At 42.4% G+C, this 22,456-nt stretch overlaps 1 protein-coding gene across 8 annotated transcripts in view; it reads left to right on the top strand.

Moving 5' to 3' along the window:
* LOC147311545 (dedicator of cytokinesis protein 9) overlaps positions 1-22,456 on the top strand; it is a 75,912-nt gene that overhangs the window by 6,659 nt on the left and 46,797 nt on the right. Inside the window, exon 1 of one of the 8 annotated variants that reach the window (XM_086267514.1) lies at positions 17,791-18,281. The exons of 3 other annotated variants lie outside the window; for them this stretch is intronic. In XM_086267514.1, coding sequence (XP_086123640.1) covers positions 18,111-18,281 — 171 coding nt within the window. In that variant the 5' untranslated portion in view covers positions 17,791-18,110. Of the gene's footprint in view, positions 1-17,790; positions 18,282-22,456 lie in introns of those variants that run through there. 4 more of the 8 variants (XM_086267510.1, XM_086267512.1, XM_086267511.1 and 1 more) reach the window with 4 other exon arrangements.

A 22,456-nucleotide genomic window follows, 5' to 3' on the forward strand; every position in this document is an offset into this window, starting at 1 on the left:
AAAAGGCAATGATGGAGGCATTCCTACTCATCTGTTTCTATTTTTGGAAGTTTTTCCAGTTAAGGTTCTGCTGAAGTGATTTATTTATTTATTTTTATTTTTTGGGGGGGGGGGGGGTGATTTCACATCTGTCTGAATCCAGGCTGCTCTCCCATCTTACTGTTGAGAGCTGTTCAGCAACAGCTTGGCAATCAACGAGAGTATTGCTCTGCTTCCATCCTCCAGGCCATTAAGGTTGCTATTTTTAAGCTAGCAGGGCACACACCTCAATGCAGCTGGCGAACACAAACTTCCCTCAGTCATCATTATGTTGTTAATCTAGTTTTTCTTCCTGTTCTACGCTGGCAGCAAATTTGCCATCTTCATCTCTAATCTAATAAGGAAATGGATTTGAATGAATGGAACAGAGTTTGTTGTTTATGCATCGTACAAATATGCAAAGGTTGTTTTGTATCTTTAGCGATGTGCGAACACACCTTAAAATAAGTGTTTGCAACATGATGTCCTCCAATTTTAGCCACGCTATCAACCTGATGCTGACTCTTTGTCTGTTACGCAAACTTCTAAATGGAAAGATTTTAGCACAGGCATGTATTTTTCTGCATTGTCCTCTTGGGATGAATTCTACATCCCAGAAATCTAGAAGGATCGTCCAGTTGAAGTTTTACTTTCTCCAAATATACCTGCAGCCCTAACTCATGAACTAGGACAGTTAAGACATATCAGCACTCCTGTGCCTAATCCTACATCTCACATTACTCACAAAATGTAGATTCTTATTTTAGTATTTGCTCTAAATCTGTCGTTCTCTCTAATGCATACAGTTATCTTCTAAGAATAGACCCACATTTCTAACGACAGTCGATTCAAATGCTTTCTCGTTTAGCCTCCCCTCCATCAGAGCCCTGAGAAGTAGTCTTTGTTGGCCTAACACTTGTATGAATGGCACCATTACAAACAAGTCTTTACATGGCTCAGCCCACACTGGAGTAAGTGAATGAGAAAATGTATCTGGCGTATGGATACTCTTGAGGCCACCATCACTTATTCATTAGTTTTGCAACAGGCCGAGCAGAGCAGAGAGGTGATCCTAGTCCAGCCTAAAACCCCTAAGGCAAAACTGTCACCCTCTGCGTGCAGGCACAGGCCTACAGATTAAGCTCATTGGATTAAATCCTGAAAGCACGACAACTCCCGTGACTATAGACTAACACGTCCGTGTTGGCTCATGGAAAATGTCTAGAAAGAGCAGACTAATGACTGGCAAATTTCATTTTAAGACCCTGCATGTTTCTTTTTTGTGAGGATTTAGTCTCTATCCCCCTCATGGTTTGCCTATAAAAGTGATGTTTCCCTCCCATCTTTTAATGCAGCTGACCATTAACTCTTCATTGTGGGAACGTGTCTGTTGTAGCCAGCCAAGAAGGGTGCACTGCAGAATAACACTCCACTTTTTTCTTTTCTGAATCAATGGAAATTGAAAGTAAAGTAAATGGTTTGGAGGTTTTGAAGCGTGGAGTTGACTCAAAGTTTAACATATTCTGCTTGGTAAGGTTTTAAAAACTTGTATTTTTGAGTGCTAGTAGTCATAGGGATGGAGAAACTGAGTCTATTAGTCTGGAAACTCATGTCTTTTCTAACTAAAACATCTTGATAAAAGCTGATGGGTTTATATGGACTCATGTATAGATGTTAATGGCTTTCTCTTGACTTGTTCTGGAGTCACCACGAGGTCAACATTTGTGGTTTTTAGTGGAGCTATTTGACCAGTAACTAAAGTAACAACTTACAGTAGTCTGTTGTCTATATAGTGTGTTTACTTGACAGGTGATAAGTTCAGTTTTTAATGTAATAATGTTATGTGGCTCAGATGACTCCAGTATGTCCCAGCTAATAGCTAAATGATCTGTCTGCTGTTTGGTTCTGAGCAGGTATACTACAGCAGGTAAACAATGCTGTAATCCAGCGTACTGTTTGGCTGTCTGGGCCAGAAAATGTAAATTTTCAACCAAACAGTGAACTGAAACTCTCTATAAAACTCTATAGTCTTATGTCACTGTTGTCATCCAATGTATTGTTGTCTTAAAAAGTTATCCAGTCAGTAGAATTACTTAAAATAGAAGCATCTACTTTTTGCTTTCTTTTCACACCTGTCTGTTTTATCACTCATGCCTAGTGTCAAGCAAAGAGTCCGCTCTGCCTGAGAGTGACCTCCCATCACACTCGGATCAGCTGAGGGCAGATATTGTGTTTCACAAAGGGATGGATTAGCACATAATTAGCAAATACAAAAGCTGGTTTCCTGTATTGATTCAGATCTATGACTGTATAAATTAACTATAAATGGAGAGGATGAGCTTGTTCTGGCCCTTGCAATTCAAAACCACTTCAGTCAGACTGGACAGCAATTTTTTTTTTCTCTCAACTGGAGTCAAAATGACGATGGATATTCCTGTGACGTGTGTGAGGAAACTACAAAAGATTCTTGCTCTGTGTCTATATTTAATTGTTATGTGACTACGCTGATGAAAGTGAAAGTTGCTTCTGATGTTATTGTTCATGTGGGATTTCCCTGAAAGTTCTTCTGGCTCATAGGTGTCATCAGCTGGGCAAATAGATGAAGCTTAGAGGCACCTTAACATGTAGTTAAAGTGAGCCATCGCCAATGATTTCCCCCTCCCTCCTATAGTGCCTGCTGTTAGCTTAATTAAACCAAGTCTAAGTTCTCAGAATTCACTCTTGTAGCATTTTCCACTGTGTGGATGGGACCTGCCAGCCAGAGGGGATGAACTATAATGACTTTTCACCAGGCCGACTGCATAGCTAGCATTCCTCGCTTGGACACAGTGTAGGCCAGAGTGGGATAGTGAGGGGGAGGGATGCAACCTACAGAGGGCGGAGCAGGGGAAGATGGTTTTAGGGCACGGTTTTTACCTTACCTTTTATACCTTACCATTTTATAAGGTATTTTATATATATATATATATATATATATATATATATATATATATATATATATTAGGGGTGCAACGATACACAAAATTCACGGTTCGGTTCGATGCTTTAGTGTCACGGTACGATATTTTTTCGATACAAAATAAAATGTTCATGCCTTTTTAATTTGTCATTTATTAAAATTATAAATATATATTTTAACTCAAAAGTACAGTTTTTAAATTTAACCCTAACCCTTGTGCGTGTTTTTTTTATTTTGACAGCGAATGCGCACCTGCAGACCACTTATGTGCAGCCCTGGTTATTTAGCTCATCATATCGCAGCCACAGAAATTATTTTGTCCATGAAACCATAAAGCTGCACTTTCTTTTTGCCTTATAGTCTCATTTGTCATAACTTCTCCGTTTTGTGGTAAGCTTTTCTTTGGCTGTCACTTCTTCACCCTGACCTGTCTTATTTGGCTCAGCAGAACTGAAATATAAATCCTGCTGCTTTTACACACGCACTCACATAAGCTCAGCGATTCTCTGCGCGATCAACCTCTCACGTGTTTAAGCTGCGGGAGATTTCACTTGTCATGTTTGCATAGTAAGCTAACGATTAATAAGACGATGTAAGAGGAATTGGTGCGCAAATTATCATCACTCACAGATCAGTACTGTCGCTCTCTATACACAGTTCACGCGATTGCAAAGTGAAAGCAAAAAACAAGCGCAAAGTCAAACGCGATTTCAATATGTCACATATTGACAGTGGCTCACCGATGTCAATGACATAATTACCCAGCTACATTTCCGAAAGAATGCAAAAGCATTGACATATATTTTTCCTTCCTACGATAGGCCGATGGGCAGGGCAGAGATAGATTTTGGTAGCCCGACTGGAAAAATCTCTAGCCCCAGGACGTCGGGCTAGCGATTTTGCGAGCCCTGTATCTGATTGAGGAATCACTCATCTTTGGAAAAGAGAGTTTATTACAGAAAAATGGCTCTTTCCAAAATAAAAGCTATACTATCCGCTTCTTCTGGGCTATATTCTCAGCAGCATAAGGAGAATCATGTGCTAACAGCTGTCTAAATGACTCGGCTAAAGTTAGTAGCATGCTTGTTGTTTTTGTCTTTGCACTAGGATGATGTCGGTGTAAATGTGCAGTCATATTCGTTGTGTTCCCACTAGTGCTTTCATGTTAATCTCGTTGAAATGACCTTAACGCCACAACACGGCAAATCTCCGTTAACGAGCTACCGCCGATCGCCCGTGCATGGGGCTAGACGGCCAACACGTTAACGAGCTAACTGCGCTAACACACTAGTTCCCACCCATGTAATTGAGCATTGCATGGCACATCCAACATATTGTTTTACTTTAGTCCATGACTCGCTTACCTTCAGGGTCATACGTCACATGAAAACCAAAATAATTCCAAACGCCAGATCTGAATGAGGGTGGGGGAGGTCCATGTTGCAAGGAGAGCTTAACTTCTGTCTTGCTAGCTTGCCCTGCGCTCTTCCTTCTGACTATGCTGTCTGTGTTGAGCGCTCAGTGGATCTGCGCTCGACAGTGCAGCCTAGGCGGAGTAGTCGAACGCAGATTCACTGAGTGCTCAACACAGACAGCATCGTCAGAAGGAAAGTTGATAAAATAAATTACAAATGTTGTATTGTTTGATACATATGCGTACCGAACCGAAAGCACTGTATCGAACGGTTCAATATCGATACGAATATCGTTGCGCCCCTAGTATATATGTGTATATATATGTATATATATGTAGAGAGAGATAGAGATATATAGATCTGTCTGTCTATAGATAGATCATAATGCTTAAAATAAGGGGAATGGAAATCAAAGGTGGCTGAACAGTAATTGTTCTAAAATGTCAGGATTTGAGATGGAACGACCCGACATGAACTGAGGTGAAGGTGGCTGATGGACCATTATCTCGTTCCCATCTAGAAATTTATCTCCCACAACCAGGTTAAAAGCTGTCTGAGAGGTCAGGAGGTGATTAATGGGATTTGAAGTTCAAAACAAAGAGCTGGAAAAAAATTGCAAGTCATAGCGTCCCACAGTGTGAGACGCTTCCACCAAGACACAGTGTTTGTGTCGGTGTATACTTATTCTGTCAAAGGCCGAGCGCTTCCATACAAAGTTTTGACAAGCTGTTGGATGTAAAAGGAATGTTAATGAGTTTCTGTAGTTTCCCATTCAGTAAAAAAACATTCCACATGAAACACTGAGTTCCTATTTTTCTTTTTCCTTGTAAAGCTGACATAAGCCTATTGTGCGCTCCCTGCCCACAATAAACAAATGAGTTGTATTTTAAGTGACACATTCACTGAGGTTTGGGGCTGTATTGCTAAACGGTCCTTCATCCTCTGTTATATCAGCTGACATTCACAAAACTGAGAAGGAGGAAAGCCGCACAATAGCTTGAAGACTCAAATGAACGTCTTACACAGTAAGCAGTCATGTGACCTTGATAATGTGTGTTTGGTTGTTCTGTCAAAGCCTGTGTGTTCAGGAGAGAGACCCAGCTCTCCTTCAGGCTTTGTTTTTTGTTTGCTTCCTGGTTGTTTTCCAGGGGCTTAGCATCAGGAGGCTGGATTGTATTACAGAGTGAGCAGTATGCTGCCACAGTGTGCCTTGCCAGGATGGATAAATAAAGTTAGCTGCATGGTGCTTTATGGAGAAACAGCGGTGCGGCCATGTGCCTGAAGGTCTGTATGTGAACCTGGACCGATTAGAAGAGCGTTGCTCTGTATGAAGTGCTTTAAAACAGACGCTTCTTGTGACGGCAAGCGTTAAACATGCAGGACCGCAGCCCTGTTCTCCACTGTACACACTCCTGCACAGATAAACAGCTCAGTATCCCTGACTTGTCTTAATCTCCCTTTAGACTCTCTACTCTGTCTTAAGAGCAGCAACAACACCCTCCACTTAGAACACTGTGTTGGATTTTCTTCACCCGCTGGACTAATTAGATGTTTCTCAAAATGTGGCATAAGCCTTAAATGACTAAGAAACAGTTTCTGGATGATGTATTAAAATTTAATTGCAGATGTAGCATTCATTTTTTGGAAAAAAGTTATCCCAAGAGAATTCCTAAAGATTGAGGAAAAATGTCAAATCCATCTTAGTTGCCAGGCAGCCGCACTGCTCACTGTGTTATTAACCTAATCCAAAAAGTCTCATAAAATGCTAACAACAGAGAAATAAGCAGTGGCAAATAATGAGATTTTCTTGTCATGAGAGGTCCCGCTGTGTGTGTGTCTGTGTGTGTGGTTGTGTTACTGCAAGATGACAGGGGGCTGTTGCTGAAGGTGGCATAGTCAAGACGCACATATAGCCTGTGAAATAAAGGCTTCAGTAATACTGACTGTACTACTAATGGTGCAACTAAAAGAGACCCGTATCTCACAACATGTGTTTCCTCTGTCAGGAAGGGTGGGGGCCTCTGAGTGGGGGTGTCAGGGAATAGCTTGATACAGGTGCCAGCAAATGTGAATACAACAGGAAAAAGGCAGTGTGCCATTCCTGGCTTTCCACTCAAGCGGAGCAGGGCTGATAAAGCAGTGATTGCCTTGTTTTAATGGTCTTAGTGACTCAAATGTTGATTATTTTTCTTCTAAAATCACAGTTTATTGCTTTTGTATACTATGCAGTTATTATATGCTGGTGTTTGCATGGAAATAAAGATGTTTACACAGTGCCATGCACAAGATTTGATTGACTTAAACTCACCTTAATTTATACGCAGGGGATTTAACTAAAATACAGTGGGGCAAAAAAGTATTTAGTCAGCCACCGATTGTGCAAGTTCCCCCGCCTAAAATGATGACAGAGGTCAGTAATTTGCACCAGAGGTACACTTCAACTGTGAGAGACAGAATGTGAAAAAAAAATCCAAGAATCCACATGGTAGGATTTGTAAAGAATTTATTCGTAAATCAGGGTGGAAAATAAGTATTTGGTCAATAACAAAAATACAACTCAATACTTTGTAACATAACCTTTGTTGGCAATAACAGAGGTCAAACGTTTACTATAGGTCTTTACCAGGTTTGCACACACAGTAGCTGGTATTTTGGCCCATTCCTCCATGCAGATCTTCTCGAGAGCAGTGATGTTTTGGGGCTGTCGCCGAGCAACACGGACTTTCAACTCCCGCCACAGATTTTCTATGGGGTTGAGGTCTGGAGACTGGCTAGGCCACTCCAGGACTTTCAAATGCTTCTTACGGAGCCACTCCTTTGTTGCCCGGGCAGTGTGTTTTGGATCATTGTCATGTTGGAAGACCCAGCCTCGTTTCATCTTCAAAGTTCTCACTGATGGAAGGAGGTTTTGGCTCAAAATCTCACGATACATGGCCCCATTCATTCTGTCCTTAACACGGATCAGTCGTCCTGTCCCCTTGGCAGAAAAACAGCCCCATAGCATGATGTTTCCACCCCCATGCTTCACAGTAGGTATGGTGTTCTTGGGATGCAACTCAGTATTCTTCGTCCTCCAAACACGACGAGTTGAGTTTATACCAAAAAGTTCTACTTTGGTTTCATCTGACCACATGACATTCTCCCAATCCTCTGCTGTATCATCCATGTGCTCTCTGGCAAACTTCAGACGGGCCTGGACATGCACTGGCTTCAGCAGCGGAACACGTCTGGAACTGCGGGATTTGATTCCCTGCCGTTGTAGTGTGTTACTGATGGTGACCTTTGTTACTTTGGTCCCAGCTCTCTGCAGGTCATTCACCAGGTCCCCCCGTGTGGTTCTGGGATCTTTGCTCACCGTTCTCATGATCATTTTGACCCCACGGGATGAGATCTTGCGTGGAGCCCCAGATCGAGGGAGATTATCAGTGGTCTTGTATGTCTTCCATTTTCTGATGATTGCTCCCACAGTTGATTTTTTCACACCAAGCTGCTTGCCTATTGTAGATTCACTCTTCCCAGTCTGGTGCAGGTCTACAATACTTTTCCTGGTGTCCTTCGAAAGCTCTTTGGTCTTGGCCATGGCGGAGTTTGGAGTCTGACTGTTTGAGGCTGTGGACAGGTGTCTTTTATACAGATGATGAGTTCAAACAGGTGCCATTCATACAGGTAACGAGTGGGGGACAGAAAAGCTTCTTACAGAAGACGTTACAGGTCTGTGAGAGCCAGAGATTTTCCTTGTTTGAGGTGACCAAATACTTATTTTCCACCCTAATTTACGAATAAATTCTTTACAAATCCTACCATGTGGATTCATGGATTTTTTTTTTCACATTCTGTCTCTCACAGTTGAAGTGTACCTCTGGTGCAAATTACTGACCTCTGTCATCATTTTAGGTGGGGGAACTTGCACAATCAGTGGCTGACTAAATACTTTTTTGCCCCACTGTATATTGGATAATATGATGTTTGACCATGGCTGTTTGGGGCATAATCTATAATTGTTCGTCGATTTTTGTTATATTCTCCGAGTTTGTATAGATCGCATAGATGGATTTGGCCGTTTTGTAGCCATGACTTGTGACAGTTCCTTGCACCAGTTGTTTGTGGCCTTACTGGGCAACTGTGTAGTACAGTAATAAAGCTAAATCCAGTGCCACTGTTTAACTGTGCAGGTGCACGGACATGCGTTGCTCTCCTTCATCCTCTGTTTCCCTTGATTGTCAGTAGCGCTCATTGAACCAGGCTCAAGAGGATTTCCACTGATTCCAAACAAAGAGCCAAATGGGATTAGCTGATCCTTAAGGGTTCCCAAACTCCTCCATTATCCCTGCCCTGTCTCCCTCCTGCATGTTGCCAAACCGCAAAAGGCTGGCTTTTTCTGAACAGCAGATATGAAAGATTGCCACCTTATTTTTATTTCCTCCCGTTTACATTATTAGTGTTCACAGCTACACGTGTAACTGCAGACCTTTGATTACACTTTCACTTAAACCCTGTATCACGCTCTTCTGCATGTGACCATGGTTACGCTCTCTTCCGAGGGTGCAATGTGTCAATTTCCTGGTATTCTTCGTATTTCTCTCACCTGAGACCTTTTACAACGAGACCAAAAAAACATTAGCAATCACTAACAGCTTCTAAGGGGAGTGTCGACACTCGGGACTCGGCCCATCATGATCTTCTGATCAGTAATCCTGTAGGTGATGCTGTCGTACGTCTGGCTCCATGGCCCACAGCATTATGTTGAAGACCACAGTATAGTGGAAGTTGTACATATAATAAACAAACTAGTTTCTGTTGTAGGTTTTTCATTAAAGCATCACGGCAGTGTTTGGTAAGTCCACTGTTGAAAGTATTTAATCCACCCTGTCTAAATGGCTTTCACTGAAGGACTTTTGAAAAAAATCTTAGAACAGACCATCTGTTGGAGTTTTCCGCCCTAATGCTGTGTGAGGATATAATTAATTAAATGCTCCAAACAGAAAGAAAACCACCTGGATTAATGATTAATTGCTGTTTGGTCCTTTAAAAAAATTATATAGCTTGTGTAATGCTTAAACTACATGTTAATGAGTAGCGAGGACTGTGTTATCATGAAACTGGCTTTAAAAAAGCTTGTGTTAAGCTGTCTCTTGATCAGAACAAATGCTGGAAATAACAGTCTGGTTATATGTTACAGTGAAAGCCATCAGGATGGCCAAATGGCACATATCAAATGGTTGAAAATTCCCTTAATGGGAACCTGAGGTCATCCAGACTACATGTTATTCCTCCCATAGTTCATATTTTCTATCTGGATCTGCGGTGCAGTCTCAGTCTATAAATGAGCGAGTTTGAAATACTCTGTGTACATTGTCCTGAGGCACAGGGTGATCCGAGCAATACCTCTGACTGGTGCTAAATTCGTGAAGTTTATCCTCAGGTACATTTTCGGAATCCAGACTAAATGACCCATTTAATGATCCGGAAACATTTAAAACAATTCTGAGTCAGTGGTTGTGACAAAGTGTGTCTGTTTCTTCCCGTCATGGCCCGTCATGTCAGGCCAGCATGGGCTTGTTTCAGGAGCAGACAGCTTTCAGCTTTCCTCATGCGTGTCAGAGCCTGACCGTAATGACAGCACTCTGTCTAACATCTCATTCACACCTGGGTGCTGGCCACTTACCTCCCGAGAGGTGTTTAAACTCTAAGTTCACTACGATGCGACATGACCCCATCGGCATTGTTTGGCTCAGTTTGACACGTAGTTCCTCTCGCGTTCCTACCTTAAACTGAAATAACCTGAACGGAAATCAGTCTTGCTCACAGTATCGCAGTATAAGCTGCCAACAGTTCTCATGCTTGTAATTTGGATGAGTTTTAGAGCTGTGTAAACACTGTGACAGCAGGGTTCTTCTAACGCTCGCTTCCTCTTAAGGCAGCACATGGGTCACCTCTTCTTCCTGTGCTGGGAAAGATGATTTTCACTCTGAGGCCCTGGAAATGACGCTTGTGCATCAAACAATGGCTGGTTTATCGTCCCAGTGATCATTACGAGTGCAGGCCATTGCCACTGAAACACTGTATCACACGGCAGCAGTATAATCCTTTTGTGCTTCTTCAATAAAGGAAAATTGTGTCATAATGCACAAGTAACTCATAATTACACAATATTTCCCATCATTCATTAATAATGTGTCTTGAAGGGCTTAAAGTAAATTCAGTTAATCCTATGGGTTTCCATGTTGTATCATCACTTGCCTGTAGGTGGCAGTGACTTCTTTCATACTCTGTTTTGTATCTTTTACCTCTGGACAGAGCTTTTCAGTATCCCCTTACAGCATTCCCACACATCTGTGTGATCACAGTTTAATTGGCTTCTTTCTGCCTCCATCTGACGCAGACATGAAGTCAATCTGAAAACAATTTTTTTTATCACAAATGCAGCTTTTTTTGTTGCTTTCTTGGACGTGCTTCAGTCGTTCATCATTCGTGTTTGCGTGTTACAAAAACACAAAAAAAAAACAAAACCTGAAGGCAGCATAAATTATGTTACTTTTTGCCAAGGGTAATTTTAAATATGCAATGTGATCGATTGTGTAAGTCCTTGATACTATAAGTAGCAAGTATTTTGTAATAGGATTGTTCCATGTTGTGTTTTCTGAAGCCAGAACACCGTTGGAAGGACTAAGAGGATGACTGCAGGCCCTGCAGGGCTTTGGCTCTGCTTCAGACCATCTCTGCTGGTGTTGCAGCAAAGGCTGTGAAAGGCACTCACTGGTTGAAGCATACATTAATGATTAACTAAACCAACTGCAGCAAGCCACACTGCAGATCCAGCAGAGCTTCATGGCACTCACGAGTGTAGATGAATGGCGTGTGTGGTTGCAGTGTATACTTATTCTGCGCCTGGTGGCTTGACTACAAAGTAAAGGAAGCGGTACCCCTCAGGAAAATGGGTCATTTTCTTCTCCTGGGATAAATAAATGATTCCCAAAATAACAAGAGGAAGGGGATGTGGCCTCTTGTATTTATTTTACACCATTTTACGGGGGTGAGGATAACCTGGGTGTCAGCTACAGGTCAAAAGGAGACTTTGATTGAATCCAAGTAGTAGTTACATTTAAAAAAAACTAGAAGAAATACTTGCAATACTCTCCCCAGACAATGATTGAAGTCTCTCCCGTTGTCTAAAGCATTTTGTAGGTTGTAGTGTAAACTTAGCATCTAAAAAAGTGAAGTAGTGAGATTCCAGGCTTATCTCTGTAGCCCACCCACATGTGTAACTGTAGGGCAGTACCCATGACTCGCATTGTAAACAAAAACCCTTGAGAAGCTGATTCTAATGTTTACATAGGATGCTTAATATTTCTTAATAGCACTCCTGGCTTCATCCTCCTTCAGTAAAATTGAACTCCTTCCATTTGTGTTGTGAAACTTTGGAGGAAGGCATTACTTTGTCAGAATTTCCACAACACTCAAGCTTTCGGGGGTTTATTGAGTGATGAAGTTTGAACGACAGCGGTGGAGCTAAAGGTGGCTTTGTTCCGACAGGGTTTACACACACACATCAGCAGGAAACAGCCACTTCCCTTTCAGAGTCCCCGGGCAGTTCCAGCTGGGAGGCACTGTGTTTTATCTGCCCTGTCGTGCTGGATTTGTGGGTGATGTCACTGTGGTCCGCTGCGTACTGACTTCGCTCTGGACAAACAAGCATACTGAAACACACATACTCCTCCCTGCAGAGCCCCACAGCACACCCTGGGTATGGAAAAATGGCCAGCTGTGGACTTGACCTTCCAAGTCGAGAGGCTCCTCAGATGAGATGCCAGCTCCACCCGCACTCCCCTCTACTCCTCAGAGCCACGTGGAGACATTTTTTGTCTTTGTTGTGCGTGAGATAGTCCACTCCTGAGTGTGAAAGGGGAACCTCAAGTTTTTACGCTTTGCTGTCCACATGTGCTGGCTTTGATGTGTTTTTTGTTACAATTTGACTGCACCCAAACCTAGCTGTTAACAGCTTGAAATGGCTGTATTGGTACAAATGATGTTATTTTGGGGCGGGTTACTGCAGGCCAGTGATGGCGTCCACATGCAGCAGATGTTGGAAGTGTTTGGTGAGTCCAGCTGGAGGAAAGCAACAGTTGCTTACGAAATCTCAGAGGAAGTGTTGACTGCAACACTAAGAAAGAATAAAAACCATCTGATCTGACATCACAGCAGTCCTACACACACACACGCATTACAGCTAAGCGCCTTGAGGCAACTGTTGTTGGTTCACATTTGCAATAAAGAATTTGATTGGATGACAAACATTACTGTCTATTACAGTTTCTGGCTGACGTTTGCATTCACACTCAGATCCTGACAATTGTAGCCAGCTCACAGTGACTGTTGGGAGAAGGGTAACTGAATGACCCGTTGTTCTCATTTCCATCTCTATATTTTTATTCTTGCACTCTACTAGAGTAGCTTTGCAGGATTCACAGTTCAGAATAATCCCTGTTTATCCCATACTGGGCCTTTGTTCAGCTCCCCCGGTTAATGTATGTGAAAGGAGCCATTTTTACAGTTTTAAACCGACTTTCTTCTGTTTTGAAAACAGAAGATTTAACTGGCAGGTGGGAGGCTGTGGTTCTCACCACCATAGCTGTTCACCTGATATGACACGAGTAGCAAAAATGTGTCTAAAATTGAGCATTTACAGCACCCTGAAGCTTTTATTTGAAACTTTGTCCGTGTTTATGAGCGTCCACCAGGCATTAAACGTCTTACAAATCACTCAGTTATGCTTCATATAAAACATGCAGTAACACTTAAAAATAGAATTTGTCCAAGTTCATAACACCATGCCAGGAAGTACAGTCCACTGCAGGGAACTTAAGCAGTGTTGTAACAACAGCAGCAGTAATCAATGACGCTCCACGCAGCGAGCAGTGCTTCAGCCCAGCCCTTATCTGCTGCTGCAGATTTGAGCAGAGCTTCCACATAACACAGAGGATGTTCACACTTGAATATCCATGTACAGACACCCTCTGTGCTCCAGCAGCGTACTCTAACCACCCCCACCCACCCCAACCTCAGTCCACCCACTAGTCTCACTGGCTTGCCTGGAGCTCTGACTCATGATTTAGTATGGATGACACAGTCCAACTGTCTACTGCTGGAGGCTACAGGACCACTTCATTTGTGAGCTATAGAGAAGCACAGTACAGATGTCCTCTATGGTATAGGATTGATTATATTAAGACAGTGTGTGTCACAGTGGGTTGGAGTTGTGAACCTCTTTCTTAAAATAAATGATATTGTTTTTTTTACCTAGCAGCTTTTTTTGTGAAGACTGGCAGTACAGAGAAATATTACTACATCTAATGACCCACCGATCCCCTGTTTGACCTTAATAATGTATCGCCCTTACACCGCACTACAATTCTCTTGCACAACGCAGCCCAAAAACATCTTTCTCGAGCAATTTGGGGGCATGTAATCAAATTTTTTTTGACTGAAAATCCACAGTCCAAAAAATCCACAGCTTAAAAATGAAGCGCAACAATAAACGAAAACATCACATAACTATATTTAAACCAAAGATTTGCTTGTTTTAATGGGAAAAAGAGCCTTTGAGCTGTTATTTATTATCAGCAAACACACGGTGTGATTGATAACTCATGAATGGGCGTCCTGTTAACTCAAACAACCTCATGGACATAAGTGTTTCATTTATATACTGTTACATATATACTTTGCTCAACAGGAAACTAGTTTGATTCAGGTATTTGGTATTTGGTATTTATTTATTTATTGTCATTGTCAAGAACAATGAAATTGCGTTTGGGGCTTCCATACAACCCAAAAAAAAGAAGAAAATAATAAATACCCCTTAAAACCCAAGTGTACATATTTAACCCAGTGTGACTCCAATGCAATAAGACAATCCTTAGCAATAATGTTCGTAGAAATTCAGACAAAGACCTGAGAAACATGACAAAATACAACAATGCAACCCATTCAATATTATTGTACTGTGAGATATGATATCAGATATGATAGTTATCTATTTAAGAAAGAGGGGGGGGGCAGGAGGGGGAAGAGAATAAAGATATGATGCACCAATGCAGACCAGTTCATTGCTATTAAGAAGTTGGATATGGTTATTGTCCGTGAGAGGGGGGCAGAGAGTTCAGGAGCCTCACAGCCTGTGGATACAGGCTGTTGGCCAGTCTGGATGTTCTGGCCTGTATAGACCTGTACCTTCTCCCTGAGGGCAGCAGATGGAAAAGGTGGCGCGCAGGGTGATGTTGGTCCCGCAGGATACTGTGCACCCTCCTCAGACAGCGAGTGGGGAAGATATTACTGATCTCTGGCAGACTTGTTCCAATAATTCTGCCAGCTTCTTTCACCACCCGCTGGAGTGCTTGCTGATCGGCCTTGGTGCAGCTGGGGAACCACACTAGAAATCCATACGTCAGAACGCTGCTGATGGCACAGTTGTAGAAGTTCAACATCAGAGATCTGGGAATGTGTGCGCTCCGCAGTCTCCTCAGGTAGTAGAGGCGCTGTTGGGCCTTCCGTACAACTGAGGTGATATGGTTGCCCCAGGACAGGTCCTCGGTCACAGTTACCCCCAAGAATTTAAAACTGCTCACCCTCTCCACCGCCTCACTGCCAATGAAGAGAGGCAGATGGTTGTTATGACCCCTCTTCCGGAAATCTACAATGATCTCCTTGGTCTTTTTGGTTTTTAAGACCAAGTTATTGTCGTGGCACCATGACTCTAGTTGTTGCACCTCTGTCCTATAGTTTGTCTCATCATTGTTGGATATAAGTCCGAGCACTGTAGTGTCATCTGCAAACTTAACAATGAGATTGGACGCGCAGGAGGAAATACAGTCATGGGTGAAGAGAGTGTATAGCAGAGGGCTCAGAACACACCCCTGAGGGGCACCGGTGTTGACCACAAGGGTGGAAGAGGTGTTCTTACCCACTCTGACACTCTGTCTACGGTTAGTGAGGAAGTCCACAATCCAGTTGCACAGAGAGGAGTTAAGTCCCAGTTGGTGGAGTTTGGGACGGAGTTTGTATGGCCGGATGGTATTAAAAGCCGAGCTGTAGTCTACAAAGAGGAGCCGTGCATAGGTGTTCCTGTGTTCCAAGTGCTTCAGTAATGTGTGCAGCACTGTGGCGATCGCATCCTCGGTTGACCGGTTCTCCCTGTATGCAAACTGGTGCGAGTCCAGGGATGGTGGAAAAGCAGCTCTGATGTGTTTAATGACCAGTCTCTCCAGGCATTTGGCGGGAATGGGGGTGAGTGCCACAGGTGTTCATTCCTTAAAATGTGCCGCGTGATGCACTAGATTCATTCTTTTTCATCATTTTAAGAAATCCTGCATGCTGTAGTACCTTCGCGCCAAAATTTTTAGCGCCTCAACACAATGTCGTTGCAGACGTGCTCCTACGTGCACGGGGACAAAATATTTACAATGACCAGCTGTCACACTTAAACCAATGACCGCTTCTTGCTTGAGCGACATCTTACTGTTGGTGCTCAGTAATAACAGTTCAGTGATGACTGACAGATGGTAGTAAACATCCTTGAGTCGCAACAAAAGTCGCCAAAAATAAACAGACACAGCCTCAAAGAGGAGATTTATGACTTTGCAGTTTTAGTAGTTTTACAGCAGATTGCTTCTTGTTATTCCATAAACTAAGCCTAAAATCCCTTCGCTGCAGTGACGGGGGGATGGAGACAGGATCAGACATGTGAGAAAAGGGATAAACCAAAAGAGGAAACGTATTTCCCAACAGATCAATGGGCATAATCATACTCTCGTCCCCTCCCTCCCCTCAGTTTATTTTCTCCCTCGTCTTCCCTCTCTTTTTCCTTCTCTTGCTGAATCCCCTCATCTGGGGGCTCAGCTGTTTTCCCCTGCAGCTCGTCTCATCCTGCACTCGAATGTAGTTCAGTGTGTCAAGCACCACTGAAATATTAACACAGCAGCAAGCAGAAATGCGTGCGAGCATTCGTGGCTTAGTGCACCATCGTGATGTAAGGGAATGCATCCCTCTCTCCAGACGTGTACGTGTGCGATCATTTGGGTTAAAGTGAACTAAAGAACAGATGAAAGTTCATTGCTTAACAGTTTTAATAAAAAAAATCAATGCCACCATGTTTTACTGTTGAGAGAAGCATTAAGCATAATCATACTAAGCGTAGCTGGTGCCAGGGGGACTCGCAGTGTTTGTGTAGCTTTAGGATGTGCACGCCACTTTGACAGTTGACTTTAAGGTCTTAAGGGGTCTTTGAGTGCGACTTAGAGCAGCAGGAAGTGAACAGACAGGATAAATAAACCAAGACAAATACTGCGGTGCTTCCTCGTCTCCTCCCCTCCCAATTCCTTATAATCAGGATGTAAAACACGAGCAAACACAGGAGGCAGATGGGATAATTTTGTAGGCTTTTAATGAGAATTTGTCCCACATGTATAAAATGGCCCAAAGGTAGCACAACGACTACATAAAACTAAAGATTTGCAAATGTAGAAGCAACAATATTTTGAAAGTGACCTAGAAAAAAATATTTCCTTTCCTGCTTTCATCTTCAGTCTTCCCGATCGCAGTCCAGAGACATTTTAATCAAAGGCCGTTCTAGCAGATGAATCATTCCCTGACATTTTGAAAAAGCCTGTGTATGATCAAATTGTGGGATTCCATTCCCAGTATTTCTGTGTGTTTGGCAGAGCGGGCAGCTTGTGATCAAGTGCAGCTAATCTTTGGTCAGGAAAGTGCTCCCTATTTGATGTCTTGGCCTAAAAGGCTTAAATCCTCCCATGTCCTCGGTCTGTTTTGGAAATGGAGATTTTTAGGAAGCCTTGAGTCAGGCCACTGGACATTTCAGTGCTTTTTTTGTTTATTTAGTGCGTTTGTGTGCGTTAGGCAGGATTTCTTATCATATTTTCAGTTTATTTTGTGGTTTTACTGCAATATCTCTCGCAGACTGTTGTGCATATTATATAGCATCCATTTATGTGATTCATGCGCTTGTTTGGTCTGGGTTTTTTTTAGCTGAACTAAATAAGCATTGAGCCATATTGCTGCTTGCCTAACCATGGAATCAGACTCTCCCTCTGGATATGAAGGACTGCCTTTAGTGTAACCCACTTATTTTTGCTATTACTTGTCTGAATCCCTAAAGGAGTCCCATTTTTGTGGAGTGGAAAATGAAATGGGTTAATTCGTTTTTGGTATGCAAATGTGGGATTGAAAAGAGGAGGCAAAAAAGGATTGGGAAGAATTTGGAAATCCAGAGTGGCTCGGAGGAGATCAAGCAAGTGACTGAATAAGTGAGACAGATGCACGCACGAGCCTGTGTTGCACCGAAGCTCAGCATTGGTTGAAGCTGCAGCAGAGCTCACACAGCATCCTTCATCCCCCCCATCCCTCGTTCTTTGCTCTGCCTCCCTCACTCACTCACTCACTGTATCTCGCCTGCTGACTGAGGTATTTCTACAAGCACAGACTGGGACAGCCTTGACTCTTCTGCGCGAGGTTTGTGTGTAAAGTCTCCAGCTATTCCTCTCCCTGGATCCTTTTCCCATGGACTCTGATGCTCTCTGTGTGGGTGAGAAGTTGCGGATGTGGATGTCAGAGTAATATCATGGACCAGAGGGGAGCAGGAGACAGTGAAGGAAACTGGGTCACTGGCAGGCTCTCCTGACTGATGCCTGTTTGGACCTGGAGGGATGGGGTGCACCACCAGCGCGGTTGTGTTTGATGGGCTGCGTACTGTCCTGGAGAGGAACTGTAGTGGCTACATCTGCAAGGAAGCAGCAGAGCCCACTGGACCGTCTGAGGCTGAGCGAGCACTGAGTCGGAGAGAGTCGCGTGTATTGCCAACACCACGAATACTTAAGGTGTGTGTGTGTCTGTGCACTCTCTCTAACCCAATATAGTAGCTTTTTATTTTTCTACCAACAAAAGCAACACAACTGTTTGTGTATTGAGCAAAAATCCATATGGAAAAAAAAAAGCTTACATTATTTATTCATTTTTTTAAATCACTATAATGTTAAATGCCTCAAGGACACAGTAACAAACCTAATATTTATTGATTTATCTAACCATCCAACCCATACCTTTTTTGTTTAGTACTGTGGTATTAAACAGGCCAAAAAATAATCAACAAGCAGCACATTTTATTACAGTCTTATTTTGAAAAGCAGGATGTTTGATGCCCTTTTTTTGTTTTTCAATGAACTGGATCATGGTTTTAGCCAAAATACATTATAAACTAAGATCTCAGCATTAATCCAATCAGAGCGATGGCTAACGTCGCTGAATTTAGTTTTGAAACTCCTTTTAAAGTGGCGCTTCTGTCTACTAAAGCTCTGCTATCATAAAAGTAGTGGTAAGATATGTTTGTAGCGCCTCAGAAGTAATATAACAGGGAGAAAATCAGTATATTCTGACAATATCTAATCAATAACACTTCAGCACTATTTGAATATTTGTAAATCTTGTCAGAGGATGTCCTTTGCTGATTGGCTCTGCTAACATACTGAAGGAATACCTGATATATGACTAATTAAATTATTCAGATGGTAGACTCATTGAAACAAAGCTAAGTTTAACCTTATGGTATTTACACAACCGTTATTTATATTCAGCAGCTACACAAGTACAAAGCACTGTCTTTTGTGTCACATGACTCTGCACCTATGAAAGTTACCAGTAAAAGTAGGGCAGTAGGAGGGCCGACTGTTGCCTCTTGCTAAGCACTTCACGGGTTAAAGCCTCTGTGAGCAGGGATGGGGGGTGAGGAGGGTAAGGAGGGACAGTGAGCCCTGTGTCTGCTGGAAATCAATCACCGCTCTTCATCTGTGAACCAGCGGGCTTGGCAGGGTTTCTGCTGCTCCGTACCAGCTTGTCTTCTTCTTCTTCTCGTTTGCGTTTACTCACTGCTGTGTGTGTGATGTGTTGTTGGTTCATCGTATCCACAGCAGAGAGCTGAGTGACAGTGGCAGGGAATTGGGTCAAGGGCACGCTTGCTTCTCTTGGCTCCGGAATGGTCTTATCACCCAAACAGGGGCTGTTAATCCTCTGTCAGCATCCACGGGCTTATAATCGATAGTTAAAATGTGCGAGGGATATAATTCAGTCCAGAGTGGAACTGAAACTGACAAAAACTACCTAGCAGAAGCAAAATTCTTAAAACCACACCAACCAGTTCAGTAATGTTAAATATATCACTACTAAAGCTACGCTTACTGCTATTATTAGCAAACAGCTAAATCATCATTCCCCCAACTTGATGAATGACATTCTAAGAAGCTGAAAAACACAATGACCAGGTGACAGGTATTGACAGCTATCATACCTGTTTTGTTTTGACAATTGAAGCGAAAGGAAAAGTTTAAAGGTTTGCAATTCTTTTGAACTCTTTAGAACAGTTTGAATTTCTCTTAAGTTTTTATTTCCTTTTGATTTCATCGCTTTATTTGCTGTAGAGAAAACACAAACCAGGCAAGCTTTTTGTTTGGATTACTTTAAAAAGTGTACCGTAGCAGTCGTAACCTTTTACTCCCTTCTTAGTTTTCATATGAGCCTTGGCCTTATTATTATCTTCTTACAAAAATGTCTAAAACTGGGCAGGATGTGTGCTGCTTTGGGAACTGTTTGCACCTTTTTAATCCATTAAGCCCGGTTATAAAAAGACACAAGCCATTATGTTTGCCCTTTTAATTCCTTCTGATTGCAGCAGGTTATCACTTCTGGGCATTTTAAACATAGATGTTAAGCCAAGCGTGCATTCAGCTAGTTGCAGACAATCCTAGACGAAGCTGACTATGGGAAGCTGTCCGTGAGCCGCTTAATGTCTGGAGACATTGCCCGTTTACCGCTTTGTTGATTCACTCGCTGATTACAACAGCTCAGCCTTTTCCTTCCTCGTGAAAGCTCTCGTATCGTTCTCCTTCAAAGAAAAGTCGCAGATATGAGATCATGTGTGGGCTCCTGCGCAATGGTAATTTTTTTTGTCTTGTTGTTTTTGAGAAAGCCTTGCTGTCACGTGGTTGACTCACTCAGTAACAGAAGCACTTGAAGTGATGGAAAAAGAAAAACTGGTGAAAGATGATAGTACCTTTTGTCCACATCTGTTTTGGGACTCCCACTCCCAACATAAGATCTGTGATGGTCTGTTTCCAATGACCTTTGCCAAATGGGTACATGTTTATACATTCCTTGTGTTAAGGAGTTAAAATACCAAACAGAGCCTGCATGACATCATCCAGAAGTTGTTCAGATTAAGTCAGTTAAATAGATTCAATCCCTTGACTTCTCTTTGATATTTACCCACACATTATGTTCACCCGTCACACCCCTCCTGACCACACTGGGCAAACGCTACGATCAGTCTCTTTGTAGTTTTGGTGTTTGATGCATGTACAGGAAAACAACAACACCACATCTGCTTTTCTTAGTGATTGCTTCCTACTTTCGAGACATGTCAGCCTTACTTGCATCATTCCTCGCACCACCAGTGCATGTGTTCAGTGTTTATGTTGCTCACTTGGTGACTGATACATGGGATACATTGTCTGCAGCACTCAGGCTCATGTGCTTTAAAGGCATTCTGGCAACAGTAGTTTGATTTTCCCAGAGATGTAAAAGCAGCTTTATTCGTATTCAATACTGTTAGTTACATTTAAGGCTCGTTCATCAATAAAGCAATTTTGCTCTCTGTCTCTAATAGCTGCATTATTCCCGAGTGCATTCCTGTAATGTAAAGTGAGACTTTTTTATTTTCTAGCTCTGCTGCAGACTCTTTGCCTCATGATTGCATCCTGTTATTTTCAATACCATTGTTTCCCACATCCTACTGCTGTGATGTTATTAACAGAGACTGCATACACAGTACAGCATCTTTATTACCTCTGGTTTAGTCAACAGTACAGGACCGTGTGGAGAAGTGACCGAAAACAGAGCAGAGAGGGGTGGGTGCTTGAGCTGCCGCTGTAGTGGAGCGCTGTGTTTTTGCTACAATACATTCCAGGTTACGCCCTGTTTTGCTTTAGCTCAGACGCTGCTTGCATCAAACCTTTGTTACGCAACCGAGAAGTCCAGTCATAGTCACGTCCAGGGTGGGGATCACAGCTTGATATATGTGGGTAATTGCTTAATATTTTAACCTATTCTAATATTAGTCATTTCCTCCCTTTTGTTTCTTTTATTACCAGACAAAGAGAAAAATTGAAGCCCAGGATGGACATCTGATGATTGTCCAGATCCTTGAATATACAATTTTACAACTTCCATTGTGAATCGTATCATGCAAAAACATTGTAATAAAATATAATTTATTCGATGTGTAATGATACATAAGTGGATTACATCATTTAGGTCAAGATTAAGTGCCATATTGGACTTCAAATTCATTTTGTCTGTCTTGCCTCCCAGTTCTGTCATGAAATGGTTTGATAATGACGCAAAGCGAAACCAAACGAAATTTCTAAGCGTTTCCAGAAAACAAGAGAAAACCCTCATAGAGAATAAGAGGACATTTTCCCTGACTGTTTCCAACACAGCTCACAGCTCCGATTTGTTTACATTTTTTTTTTTAGTTAGATTTTTTTTATTCCTGAGCATTCATTTCAGGTCCACAGGTACAGCAACAAAGTGTGAGTCGTCAACAAACAGTCTTCTTTTTGTACATTTATGCCGTCAGTTTATTCGCACTCACAGGAGGGCGTATGAAATTGTATTTGATCAGAATACACTTCCCAAAATATCCTTTGAGTGTTCTTCTGGCAACTTCAGTGTTTGTTCTGCTACTAAAAAGGCCTCAGCGGGCCTTCCTGCTTAGACCCAGTGCCAGCTTGCCCCAAAGAAATATGTTTGTAATCGTTTCCACGGAATTTGATTTAAGCACCAAGCCAAAAAATGTGAGTGCTGTGCCACGCCAGCATGTCCTCAATAAGTTAGATTGCTGAGATATCTAGGAGGATTCAAAAAGTCGAGCATCTACTGCATTACTCTTCTTTTCTTTATCCGTGTGTGTTTTTAGTGGAGCGGGACGTATAGTCATACAAAT

The sequence above is a fragment of the Aulonocara sp. 'chitande type north' Nkhata Bay genome, linkage group LG16, assembly GCF_057382095.1.
Source record: "Aulonocara sp. 'chitande type north' Nkhata Bay isolate Kocher_YH1m ecotype deep benthic linkage group LG16, A_spYH_male_GT1.1, whole genome shotgun sequence".
Lineage (NCBI taxonomy): Eukaryota > Metazoa > Chordata > Actinopteri > Cichliformes > Cichlidae > Aulonocara > Aulonocara sp. 'chitande type north' Nkhata Bay.